At 38.7% G+C, this 12,932-nt stretch overlaps 2 protein-coding genes across 3 annotated transcripts in view; both read left to right on the top strand.

The window, feature by feature from the left end:
* LOC102075503 (uncharacterized) overlaps nucleotides 1–9,283 on the top strand; it is a 13,873-nt gene extending 4,590 nt beyond the window's left edge. Inside the window, exons 3-8 of one of the 2 annotated variants that reach the window (XM_019361168.2) lie at nucleotides 466–571; nucleotides 3,181–3,264; nucleotides 4,258–4,308; nucleotides 4,824–4,916; nucleotides 5,459–5,527; nucleotides 7,719–9,283. In XM_019361168.2, coding sequence (XP_019216713.1) covers nucleotides 466–571; nucleotides 3,181–3,264; nucleotides 4,258–4,308; nucleotides 4,824–4,916; nucleotides 5,459–5,527; nucleotides 7,719–7,951 — 636 coding nt within the window. In that variant the 3' untranslated portion in view covers nucleotides 7,952–9,283. Of the gene's footprint in view, nucleotides 1–465; nucleotides 2,432–3,180; nucleotides 3,265–4,257; nucleotides 4,309–4,823; nucleotides 4,917–5,458; nucleotides 5,528–7,718 lie in introns of both variants that reach the window. The other variant, XM_005451370.4, reaches the window with a different exon arrangement.
* ambp (alpha-1-microglobulin/bikunin precursor) overlaps nucleotides 1–12,932 on the top strand; it is a 26,710-nt gene extending 13,778 nt beyond the window's left edge. Inside the window, exons 3-10 of the mRNA XM_005451371.4 lie at nucleotides 9,327–9,403; nucleotides 9,499–9,615; nucleotides 9,790–9,891; nucleotides 10,294–10,349; nucleotides 10,590–10,671; nucleotides 10,763–10,930; nucleotides 11,261–11,434; nucleotides 12,725–12,932. Of these exons, the coding sequence (XP_005451428.1) occupies nucleotides 9,327–9,403; nucleotides 9,499–9,615; nucleotides 9,790–9,891; nucleotides 10,294–10,349; nucleotides 10,590–10,671; nucleotides 10,763–10,930; nucleotides 11,261–11,434; nucleotides 12,725–12,750 (802 nt within the window). The 3' untranslated portion in view covers nucleotides 12,751–12,932. The remainder of the gene's footprint in view (nucleotides 1–9,326; nucleotides 9,404–9,498; nucleotides 9,616–9,789; nucleotides 9,892–10,293; nucleotides 10,350–10,589; nucleotides 10,672–10,762; nucleotides 10,931–11,260; nucleotides 11,435–12,724) is intronic.

Genomic DNA, 12,932 nt, shown 5'->3' with positions numbered 1-12,932 from the left:
ACAGTCCTGGGCCGCCTTTGTTGTATTTTTTGTTTCATGATGCTCCAAATGTTATGAGTAGGGTGAACGGTTTTGACTGCAGGCTGGTCATTTCAGCGCTCAGAGTATTGGACTATGAAACAATGCCATTATAATACATGCACTATGCGATTTACAGTTGTTTTGCTGAAATATCCAAGGCCTTCCCTGAAAAAGATGTTGTTTAGATGGGAGCATATGTTGCTCTATAACCTGTATTTTCTTTCGGCACTGACGATGCGTTTCCACATGTGCATGCTGCTAGCTCCATAGGCACTAATGCACCCCCATACGCTCAGATGTGACTTTGAAAAATATTGCGTTCTATTTTAACTTGCATTTTACACAGCATCTCAACTTTTGGAAGATAGTTTTACAGCTTTATTACATAACTCTATCCTTCTAATTGACTTCTTCTCATGATGATTATTCTCTTTACCTATTCAGGAGGAGAGTGATTGCTCTGAGCTGGATTTCTCCATTTGTTCAGGCTCTGAATACGTGCCAAGTCAAACTTCAGACTTAAGTGATGAGGACACACACGGTCTACAAAGTAAGACACGAAAGATCACTGACATTTCTAGCAATAGTGACAGTGATAATGAAGAACTGAGAAACATGACTCTTAAAAAGACACCCAGAACATATGGGAAAAGAAAGAGAGATGATCACAAGGGAGAAAAAAAGGCTAAACGGGCTAAACAGAAATCAGAAGTGACTGTGAAAACATGTACAAAAAGGGAGGACAACAAACGAGTATGGGACAAAAAACATTATTGTCTTTACTGTGGGAAGTCCCAAGCAAAATTATCGAGACACCTGCAGAGGAAGCACATGGAGATGAGTGATGTGGCATATGCCTTTAGCTACCCTCTAGGTTCCAAAGAAAGGAAGGATCTTCTAGAACAACTTCGCAATAAAGGAGACTTTAAGCACAACACAAAAGTGATACAAAAAGGCAGAGGACAAGTCGTAACATGGAAGCAGCCATCTAATAAAGCCATAGTAGGGGAATATCTGCCTTGCCCTTATTGCTTTGGAATGTATAGCAAAAAGACATTATGGAAACATGAGCTGTCATGCAAAAGTAAAAAATCGTGTGCGTCAAAAACTAGACATCCTAGAGTCCAGAGTTATGCTGCACGCCTGCTTCCAATAAAACATTCATCAAAAGGATGTCAGACTGTTATTAACAACATGCGACAAGATCAAGTGTCCTTTCACATCAGGAGTGATTCTCTGATTTGCAAATATGGAGAATCGCTATATGCAAGACATGGCCGTGTGAAGTCTAAGCACCAATACATTGCGCAAAGGATGAGGGAGCTTGGCCGTTTCATGTTAGCTGCAAAAAATATGGACAAGACAGTGAATGTTCTTGAAGATTTGTGCAAACCATCAAAATTTCAGTTTGTTGTCAGTGTTGCCAAGCATCTTACAAACTTTAGTCCAGGCAAAAATGAATATGGCAAACCGTCAACAGTAGTCAAAATTGGATTTTGTCTTAAAGGAGCAGTCGAGGTCCTGATTGGACAGACCCTTATGAATGACGATGACCATGCAGAGAAGAAGGCCAAAAAATTCTTGGAACTTCTGGACAAAAACTGGAGGAACAGTGTATCTGTCAGTGCTCACCAAACAATACAAGAAAAGAGGTGGAATAAACAGGATGACATTCCCCTCACCAAAAATGTAATTGCTCTGAGGGACCATCTCCGTACCGTGGAAGGTGAAGCAAGAGAAAGACTGATGCAGCACGTGGATTTGGCAGCATACAAGGCATTGAACGAGACTGTTTTGGCACAGGTTATTGTCTTTAACAAGCGACGTGAAGGGGAAGCATCACGCTTGACTCTTCAGACCTACAAGAACGTAAAAACAAGTCCCATTAATGAAGACATTTACGAAACCTTGTCACCATTAGAAAAGGAGCTAAGCAAGCTATTAACCCGCATTGAAATCAGGGGGAAGAGAGGCAGGAAAGTGCCAGGTTTTTTGAGCGACAGAATGAAGGAGTCAATCGATTTGTTGGTGAAAAACAGAGAAGCAGCTGGTGTGCCTGCTGAAAACCCCTATCTCTTTGCTAGACCTGGTGGGATGACACACATACGTGGATGTGACTGCCTACGAAAATATGCAGACCAAAGCAAAGCAGAAAACCCTGAGCTTCTGAGGTCAACTAAATTAAGAAAACAGGTTGCCACACTTTGCCAACTCCTGGATCTTAATGATCAAGAGCTCGAGCAAGTTGCAAGGTTCATGGGACATGACATCAGAGTTCACCAGGACTTTTACAGACAGACAGACAAAACCTTTCAAATTGCCAAGATAAGCAAGCTTCTGTTTGCAATGGAGGAAGGCACTGGCACCTTAAGGGGCAAGAACCTCAGCACCCTGGAGGTTTCTGTTGCTGGTATGTATGATAGAGTATTTGTCTTTTTTTCTCCTGTCCTGCTATATTGAATTGGAAATGATATTGTGTGGTCAAATAGTTTTATACTTGACTAATCCATAACATGAAGCTTATAACACCAAATCTGTCTCTCGCTCTCCCTCCCTCTGTCTTTCACTCACACAGACACACACACCACCACCATCAACTTTGCTAAAATGTTAATGAAAAACATTGACCAGGCAGCTGCAATTGAGCAGCAACGTCCATCCAACTCTTTTCACGGTTGTTGTGGTCGTGATAATTTTGTGAGGCCACATTGAAAAGGCTCAGATGAGCTTGCTAAAGTTCTACAAGTTGTGCCTCCATCGCTTGTGTATAGATCACACGTTGCACTGCTGTGCTGCTCTGTCTTTATCACTTCCGTTTCTGTGTTTGCGCGTGCGAAGTGTGAGAGGCTGTGTTGACACCCTCACGAGGGGCGACAGGATTTCAAATAAGTTTGATTTTCTTGCAACCATCCGACTCATGATTGGGAGCTGGTCGTGAGGTGTTAATTGCTTCTCGTTATCCCATGTATACTGCATGCTGAGACACGATTAAGGCGATACTTGGGCCGATCCCCAAAACGGACACATGACTGAAAAATCGGCTCAAAATTGTCCAAAAATCGCACAGTATATGCCCAACTTTAGAATGTTGGTGGTTAGCACTGTTCTCTAATCAAAATTTTGGACTACCAATTACTAATATTTCATTATCTTTTATAGGTGTAATTTCCCCAGCTCCCAGCCCTCCAGCTAGTCAAAGAGACCCAGGCAGACCGAAGGAACAAGACAGAGAGGTGGATGAAAGTAGGTTTTAATATAGAGAAAATTGCTGAAAGTAACATTTGTTTGCAGCCCTATTTTAGAGCCTGTGTCTACGTGGTAGACCTGTGCAATCTTCTGCAGTCCAATAACACGGTCATACCATAACATCTTCTTATTTTACCTATAACCAGGAATACATGAGCTCAGTTAAGACAATAAAGACCATGAATTGACAATGAATAGGACTGATTATATTGATGGTGTTCCTGTTTTGTCCTTTCTGTTTACAGTACAACAGCAGAACACATTTTTGGTTTCTAATGTATCTTTTCAGATGTGAAACATTGTTATTAAGTAGGTTGAAATGGTGAGCAGATTTTCAAATAACAAATATATTAGCATTTATTGCATTTATTTGTGCCACGGATAGTTTGATCCACTGAGATTTTCATTTTTGATGTAATGTAATGTATAACTTGTGCTCACAAGCACCATCTATATAATCAAGCAACAGTTTTGGACAGAAATTCAGCATCATAGCAGTGGTATGTTTAGAATAAATCTTGGTTTGATAATTTCAGTAAATGTGTTACTCCTAAACAAATCTGTAAATGCTTACTAACCAGGTTTCCCACATGCTCAGTGACCTTAAGGTTGCATTTAGTTTTTGGCTTCATGAGATGATTAGATTCCAGGTGGAAAGGGATGTTACTTTGAATCCCTGTTTGGACAAACAGCTTTTCCAGTTCAGGAGAGAACATGTATAATTCCTTACTAGAGGACCTCAGTCTGAATCCTGACTGGTGTCATCTTAAATTTAAATGGGCACTGGTTTTAAAATAAGATTAGTCTTCTAGTCATGATCTACTGCTTGTTTTTTGGTGCATTGTTAGTGTCATGTATTTTAAAGCTCATGACAATGGAAATTAGCTTAGGTTATACATTTTACAGTAATTTCATTTTAAAGACTTCTGTCTTTATACAAATTTCCCACATAAAATTGCATCCTTTCAATATTTATTTCTTACATTGCAGACAATAATGTGGCCCTCGCAGGCAGCGATGATGGCTGTTCTGATAGTGGTGGTAAGTGTTACCTGCTCACTAGTACAGCTGTTGGTATACTGCCTCATGAATAAGCAGCATTTATGATAAACTGCCTAAAGTTATGTATGTTACATTGACTAATATAAGACACTGATGTTAGCCTGTTAGCTTGGGTTCCTAATGGTAAAATGAACTGGGTGGCATGTTACAGCCAAATGAACACACTGTTGGCCGAGTTCAGTGCTCAGTAATCTATACAACAGATAACACTTGATCATGTACACTCACTCTATAGTGAGCTCCTTTATTACAGCAAGAAATAGACTGGGGGAAAAAAAAGAAATCTGCGGGTTTATCACCACAACCCAGATTCTAATTTAAAAACGGTTACATTTGTCAAATGCATTTTTATACAAATGGCACCTTGTAATGGCTGTGCAGTGTTTTTTTTGTTTTGTTTTTTTCCCTTTTGCTTTTTTAATTTATCTTAACTAAAAGAAGAGTAATTAACATTTACATACTCCTGATGGCTAATATTTGACATCTGGTGTCAGTCACAGGTGAAAGTCCCATAGCAGCTACTCAGAGTGATCCTCAGGGAAATGAGGAGGAGGAGGAGAGAGGAGGAGGCAGTGAGATGGATGAAGGTCAGATTTTCCAGTCATTCAATAGAAAAAAAATCAGTGAATTTAGGATGATGCGGCACATTAATTTTTTATTGTTTTTTAAAGACGGAAGTTCTCAGCATTTCGCAGATGTACATGGTGAGTTTAAATGGCCTGTATTTGGTAAATGGCCTGTATTTATATAGCGCTTTACTGGTCCCTAAGGACCCCAAAGCGCTTTACATATCCAGTCATCCACCCATTCACACACACATTCACACACTGGTAAGTGTGTAAGCTACATTGTAGCCACAGCCACCCTGGGGCGCACTGACAGAGGTGAGGCTGCCGGACACTGGCGCCACCGGGCCCTCTGACCACCACCAGTAGGCAACGGGTGAAGTGTCTTGCCCAAGGACACAACGACCGAGACTGTCCAAGCTGGGGCTCGAACCGGCAACCTTCCGATTAAGCATTTGTCTGAAATGTAGTGACACTGTTGTGTATTCTGATTAAATTCTATTCAAGTAAAATCTGCTTTGTACAATAACAGCTACCATTTTTTTTGTCTGTTTCTGTTTTAGAAGAGACCAAGGAAGTAACATTCGCCGTGAGGAGGAAAAGGGGAAAAACCAAAGTGGCCAAAGCAAAGGGTGAGATGTTTTAAGCTTTAAATGTATTTAATATTTTCTGTTTGCAGTATATGAATCAGGTTGTACACATGAATTTATTTCCTTATAATTTTGCTCTTTGTGGCAGAATATATACCTACACAAACAGAAAACTCTTGATAATATTGATCCAGAATTATTTTGTTGGTAATTAGAAAAAATATTGAAAATGTTTAAATATTGCTTTACAGTAAGTTGAAGAGGAGAATTTAGGGAGGGTGGAGATGGGTGTCAGGGGTGATATGTTATAGAAGGAAAGCAGCAAGAGGGAAAAAGGTTTACAAAATGGTAGTGAGGAAAGCTATGACTATTTTCATTGGGAATGACCAGGATGGACAGGATTAGAAATGACTACATCATGGGGACAGCTCAGGTCAGAGGTTTGGAGACAAAGAGAGACAAGGCTGAGATGGTTTGGACATGTGCAGAGGAGGCTGCCAAAGGATGTTGATGATGGAGCTGCCAGGCAGGAGGAGAAGAGGAAGACCTCAGAGGAGGTTCATGGATGTAGTGAAGGAGGACAGGCAGAGGGTTGGTGTGACAGAGGAGGACGCTGGGATAGGAGGAGGTTGAGATGATCTGCTGTGATGACCCCTAAAGAGTGCAGCTGAAAGAATGATTGCTTCACTTTTATTGTTACATTTATGATTTGTTAGGCTACCTATTCTGGTAAGTGACTAGTTTAACCTGCTGTGTTGCGCGAGTTCACACTTTACAAGAACAGCACTATGAAACACATGGCAGGGTTCTGCAGGTCATTTCACAAGTCTGAAATTAAAATAAAAAAAAATACAGGCTGAAAATGTCTTGTTATATTGTGATAGAAAATACCTTTTTAAGGTCCTATGATTTACCAATTAAAGACGACTACTTTATCTCAATGTTATTTTCTTACAATACATATTTTAGTTTCCACCAATATGACACACAGATGTTGTGTTTTAAAATCAAAACCTTTCAAGTGAACTAGATTGATAGTCTGGACCATCATTTTCAGTGAGAGGTTTGTGAAAAGACAGCAAGAAACGGCAAGTACAAGCAATGAAGCTCATCGAGTAGACTACATTAGGCTTCAAACTTTCCTTTTTACTAAAGCATATATTTAGGGCTGGACCAGGTGACCCTGAATCCTCCCTTAGTTATGCTGCAGTCTGTTTTAATATCTTTGTATTTGCATAATACTATACTTTTATCTTTTGAAAAATCAGCTTCTGTTTTCAGTACACTTTTCAATAATCATTAGTGAACAGAGGCTCACAATGCCACCCCTTTCATGCGAACATGCAGGTTAAGCTTTTTGTGACCGCTTATCCAGATCGCCACTTTTAGGTTAAGTGAATCCAGATTATGGAAAGATACCCTTGATATGTTGAATGTGCTTTGTAGTACAGGCCTTATGACTAATGATAGACAAAACTTAATTCTGCTCTTTGGTGTTGTATCTGTGAGCCAGTCGCAAAACTGCAGCACAGAATGGTTTCAGTGTTTGTTTGTTTTTTAATTTACTACTGTGACAGTTTGTCAAATAAAATGCATAAATTCAGATAAAATGAAAAGATCATGTCAATCAGTTATGTTTGGTTCTGAATCATGATCTAGGTAACTTGTTACATTGTCAAGGATATTAGCAATTGTATTTCATAATTAAAAAAATTGACTTAAAATATGTGATGTCAGTTAACTAGATGACTATGACTACTACCAACAGCAGTTTTTTTTATTACTAGTACATCAGAAATATTTGCCTTATTTAAAACAATAGTAAATTATTAAAGTCTGACAGTTTTTTGTTCTTTTACAAAAATATTGTTATGATGAATGATTTTAGCAGGAATAACTAGTTAGTATCTTATTTTAAAAGGCTAGATGCAACAAGTACCTTTGAAAACAAAATGCATAAAAGTAAATTGGCTGCTGTTTCACTCTGTAAGTATATTATTCAATAACTGATCTCATGTTTCTGTAAACTCAAAATACTAAATTTAAAAGTGCTTACTACATGTCTTGGGTACAAAATGTTGAGTAAATTGTTGAACCTACCGTTTGGTTAGGCATTTTCTGTAAATATACACAAGCACAGAACCCCATTTAAAAAAACAAACAAACAAAAAAACTACGGTTACATACATGTTGTAAAGTTAACAGTCCATGTTGTCTTTTGTGTAATTTGTAGAGATCCCCTGTGCGAAGGGCAAGAGGCCATGGAGTGAAGCAGAGAAGACGGCAGTGAAAAGATGGCTGGGAAAATTTGTCGCAGAGCGCAAAGTTCCAAAAAAAGAACACTGCATGAAATGCTTAGAAGCGGAAAAAGACCTAGCTAATCGCTCATGGAAAGATGTTAAAAACTTTGTGTACAACACGATTGTCACTCTGAATCGAAGGTCTGCTTGTAAAAAGCTTTTTTAAAGACCTCTTCTAAAATAAGTTTACCTTGATAATGTTAAGACATTATTTAAGATTTCAATTTGTCTTCTCATGTTTGGTTTGTGACTGACTCTGCAACAGTAACAGACATGCAGAGGCTGGGGACCCTTAGTCAAAATTTGTGTGAATGGCAAAGCAAATGGGATGTGATTACCAAAAGTGCAGAAAAATGTCACATTTCCTTTAATAATTTAAGCAATATTACTCTATTTTCATCTTTTATAAGTTCAAAAAAAGGAGGTTTGGGCACACATGTTCAATACTTATTAGGGTCCCCTTTGTTATTATAACAGCATTTGAAAGCTTTTGTAGCAACTACGAGTCTGATTTTAATTTGATTGGTTTTATGTTTTGGAGTGGTGAACTGTGAGGGCGATGGAAATACCTTTACCTAGTGTCTTTTGAGGTAACCCGTTTTGGATTTTAAGTTCTAGGTTTTTGCCCAGGATGTTTTTGGTTCATTTATTTTACAATCTGTTAAAGTATATTAGGTATCTAAGTTGTTCACTTTCTTAATGGCTTAATGGTTACAACGCATCCTAAAGTGTCCACCTTTGCTCAGTGCAGCAGAAAACTTGTTTTGGTCTTATGATGTTATTTGGCAAAAAGTTGAATTTTGGTTTTAATGATGTAGGAAGCAGGAAGGTCATACTGGTGCAGTTGTAGCCATCCTTAGCTTTACTGATTTTTCTTTTTGGCAAAAGTCAAAACAAACTGATCAAAGTTCTTATTGATCACTATTTTAGTTGTAAGTCATTAGACTTAATAGTTGTCTTAATTGTTATAATAACAATTATTATTCCTCTGGAAGGATGTTACATTGTGAAATAAACTGAATTTGCTCGTTGCAGCATTGTGGGAAGTTACTTGGTAATCATTAATAAAATCTAAAGCAGTATTTGACATGTAATACTACCTTTTTGTTATGTAGGGTAGTCTTGATAGATTATCAGAACTTTATACATAAACAGAATATCTAAAAAGTTGAGACTGTTTCACTTTCACATTATTTGGTTGCACTAAAATGGAAAATGGCAGAGAGTAAATGCAAACAGAAAAAACATGTAGACAGAAACGAACACAAAAGCACCCCCTGGTGAAAAATCACCCGAATAGCACCCTATGGCAATGTCCTCACTCTGATAGTAAAATGAGTTTTTTTTCTACTTGAGTGTTTTAAGATTTTGAGGTGATTTTTGCTGTCAGAGAGCCACCAAGTGTTCAAAAATGGCAAAGATTTGCCTGCAAGTGTAGCGGAAATGGTGGTCCTCACTTTGATAGTGCATTTACCCGGTCCTCACTCGGGATGCAAGACAGGAATGTGTGTGTGTGTGTGTGTGTGTGTGTGTGTTTGAAGACGAGGAACATGCATGGAGAGGATCGCGGATTATGAGCTGACCACCACACCAGGACGATTCTTCTATCATGTTGCAAGTATGTCTTTAATCTGTTTAAATAATGCTGCTCATGAGCTTTTGTACAGCGGATTTTTCGATATTATGACTCTCCCTGTACTCTCCCTCTCACAGAGTGGGGGGCAGACGTGGATGCATACGTGGTTCACACAAACTACAATGAGTACGCCATAGTAATAATGAGCAAGCAGAAGTTATCAGGCAATAAGACCACCTCAGTTAAGCTTTACAGTGAGTAAACACTTCCTAAAAATGTAAACCAAAATGGATTCATTTGACAGTCCTTCACTATACACTTGATTGTTGTTATAGTGATTATCAGGTGAAGTAAAGAACACCCTCCTATCCTGAAGTCTTCCTGCCATTTTAAGGTTTTTATTTTCCAAATGATTGTGTCTTCTTCAGGTCGAACTATGACTGTGAGAAACACTGTCCTGGATGACTTTAAAAGACTGGTTAAAGACCAGGGAATGAGTGACGCCAATATTATCATTAAACAGGACAAAGGTACAGCCCACACACACAGGCACACACACAGACAGATTATCACACACACTAACACTCTTCTAAAATGGAGTGATAAGTGTACAGTCCTCCTCCGAGATCAGTACTCTAGTTTTTACATTTTAAAGAAATCAGCCCAGATCTACACTCTTCATGGGCTCCTTCCTTGCGTATGCTCTACCTCTTTACGTAAGACGTGAAATTCCAGGTTCGCTCTCACACAGACAGACACACACACACACACACACACACACACACACACACACACACACACACACTCACTAAAATAAAAAACAAAAACACATTAAACTGAAGAATTGAACTGTTATTCACAACATTTAAAACAACATTTTAGGCTATAGATGAAGTAAATGAACAAATTACATTATTTCACTTGATCTGCAGGTGACTGTGTTCCTGGAGAGGAGGTGGCAACAGCCACAACTCACTCTAAGCCTCAGGTATTTAACACTGAATATTTTATGCATATGCTCCTTTAAAATGCATAAAAGAACATCTGTTGTCCTTTGTACTCAGGAGTTTGAGTTTTATGGTAGAATTTGTCATAAATGAATTACAAGGCCATCATACAATCCATGTGAGAGAGTACATTATAGGAGATCATTTTATCTAGTATAATGTAGATTATTTGTGGTTGAGTCATTTTTGTATCTCTGAGTCTGTGTGTCTGCATTAAACAGCGCGTGAGGAGAAATGCGGTGCCTTCTTTGGCTCCAGATGTGGAGGGCTCTGGTGATGATACAGCTATGTTCAATGGGACTGGTAGGATATCAGCTTATGCAAATGATCAAGTTCTGATTCTCATGTTGTATATTTTCTTATGCATATGAATATTCCCTCGCTGTTCCCACAGAGGCCTGTAAAGCAGCACCAGACACAGGACCATGTTTCGGGCTCCACCAGCGTTACTACTACAACTCCTCTTCAATGAACTGCGAGCTCTTCAAGTATGGAGGATGTTTGGGCAATCAGAACAACTTTGAAAGTGAAAGGGACTGTTTGCAGAGTTGCCGCACCGAAGGTAAGAAAAAACAAACACAACATGACATTTGCAAATGTGCATGGATATCTGTGCAACAGACGTGCAAATTCAGGCTTTTTGGAGGCTTGTTCCAACATTTAATAACGGATTCAAATGGGGTTTCCAAATCACATGTAAACAGAAGAACACTCTCATTTTCTATGAGAAGCTGCTGTGCTTGTTTTCAACGAGGCTCCTTATAACAGCCACAGAGAAAGAGACTGCAACTGCTTTACAAAGTGCAATTCATGTTCTACTTGAGACTCTTGTGGCACACCACGAATGAATATTGCCTATAGTACATTGCGTGTATCTCTTTTGTGATTTCAGCTGTGTGCCGTCTACCTATGGATGCTCAGCCCTGCACAGGGAAGCCTCCCATCTGGGCTTTTGACTCCACCGCTGGCCTGTGTGTGGCCTATAAACAGGGCTTCTGCCAGGCCAACAGCAACAAGTTCTACAGCAAGGCAGAGTGTGAGGAGTACTGCGGGGTGATGAAAGATGGTGAGAAAATAAAACAAGTATAACGGAGCAGAACTGTGGCAGGATGCAAATAAAAATAAAGACACATTTATCTCAAAGAAATCCCACAGATTCAGAGTCCATGGCTAAGACACTTAAAAAAGAAATCTCCCAGCCTTGTTTTTTCTTCATATGTAAACACAAAACCTAATTTTCAAACAACATTTAAAAAAAAAAAAACCCTCTAACCCTTATGGCTAAACCACATCATCACATCAAAACAGTTTTAACCAGTGATCATACACACACACACACACACACAGTTGGAAAAAAAAAACATTACTGAGAGTTCATTATGCTACTACATCAAAAAAAAAAAAGAAAGAAAAACAACAATGTTAAAAACACGTAGCTCCGGTCGTCTTGCATCTCAGGATTTACTCATGGAAGTGGCTTCTTTCACATGTTTCTCATGCGGTGTAATTATAATGATTAAATGGGAACATTATGTTGTATGAGAAAAAATGCGAAAGGGGCCACTTTAATGGGTGTTTGTGCTGGGAAACATAAACATTTATTGCAGAAAGGGGCATTTTTCATGCTGGTTGCCATTTCATGAGCAAGAACACAGTCTGTCACAGCTGCTCAAATGTCATTTGGAATTACTGTTGTTAGGCATGAGCTTACTCCTCCTCCTCCTCCTCTTAAACAGCCCTTCTCTATCTCTCTCTGATTGTTTGTTGATATTGAGCTTCAACTCAACCAATGCCGTTCTGTGAAGACTGACTGATTGACTAATGTTACTTACATGACATCATTAGCAAGAAGTGTGAAGAGTTTTGATTTGTTGTTGTTGCGTTAAATATATATTTCTTTAAAGATATTTTTATGGAGGGACAAATTACAATCGTGTGAGTAAGGTTTTTCAAAGACCTGTGAAAAAACTAATTACACCCTTACTGCTTCCAAAGGGATTAAAATGGTAAGTAGCTACTAATCAATTGCAGTTGATCAGCATCGAGTTAATCATCAGCAAGTGTGAGCACCTTTTAAAAAACTGAGATTTCACAAAGGTTTCTAGAAAAATATGCTCTTAGGTCATTTGTTCAACAAGTAATAGCCCAAATTGGGTCAAGCAACAGAGCAGTGATCCCAGTTTACTAACCTATAAAGGAAAAGACTACTGCTCACTGTAAAAACTGCTGGTGCATGATAAATACAAGTAAAAGTTACAGCTCAGTTTGAATCAATTCCTGTAAATGCATCAAGTTTCCCATACATGCTGGTCCAAACAGAAGCATTTAATGTATTTCTGCTTTTTTTGTTTAACAGATGAAGGGCTCCTCAAGGCAAACTGACTGAGATGAGGAACCACTGCTGCTCAGTCAACATAAAGGGATACGACACAAACCACCACAGTAACAAAATATGGCTTTGTCTCAGCAGTGTTGTCACCAATTAAAAAAAGTCAATACTATGTTTTTCAGTTGCTTCTTGTTTGTTACTGTTACTTCATCTTGCATTTAACAGTTATAACACA

Source organism: Oreochromis niloticus, linkage group LG7, assembly GCF_001858045.2.
Source record: "Oreochromis niloticus isolate F11D_XX linkage group LG7, O_niloticus_UMD_NMBU, whole genome shotgun sequence".
NCBI classification, from domain to species: domain Eukaryota; kingdom Metazoa; phylum Chordata; class Actinopteri; order Cichliformes; family Cichlidae; genus Oreochromis; species Oreochromis niloticus.
Note: the sequence above shows the minus strand (reverse complement) of the source record. Positions and strands in the feature narration are given on the sequence as shown.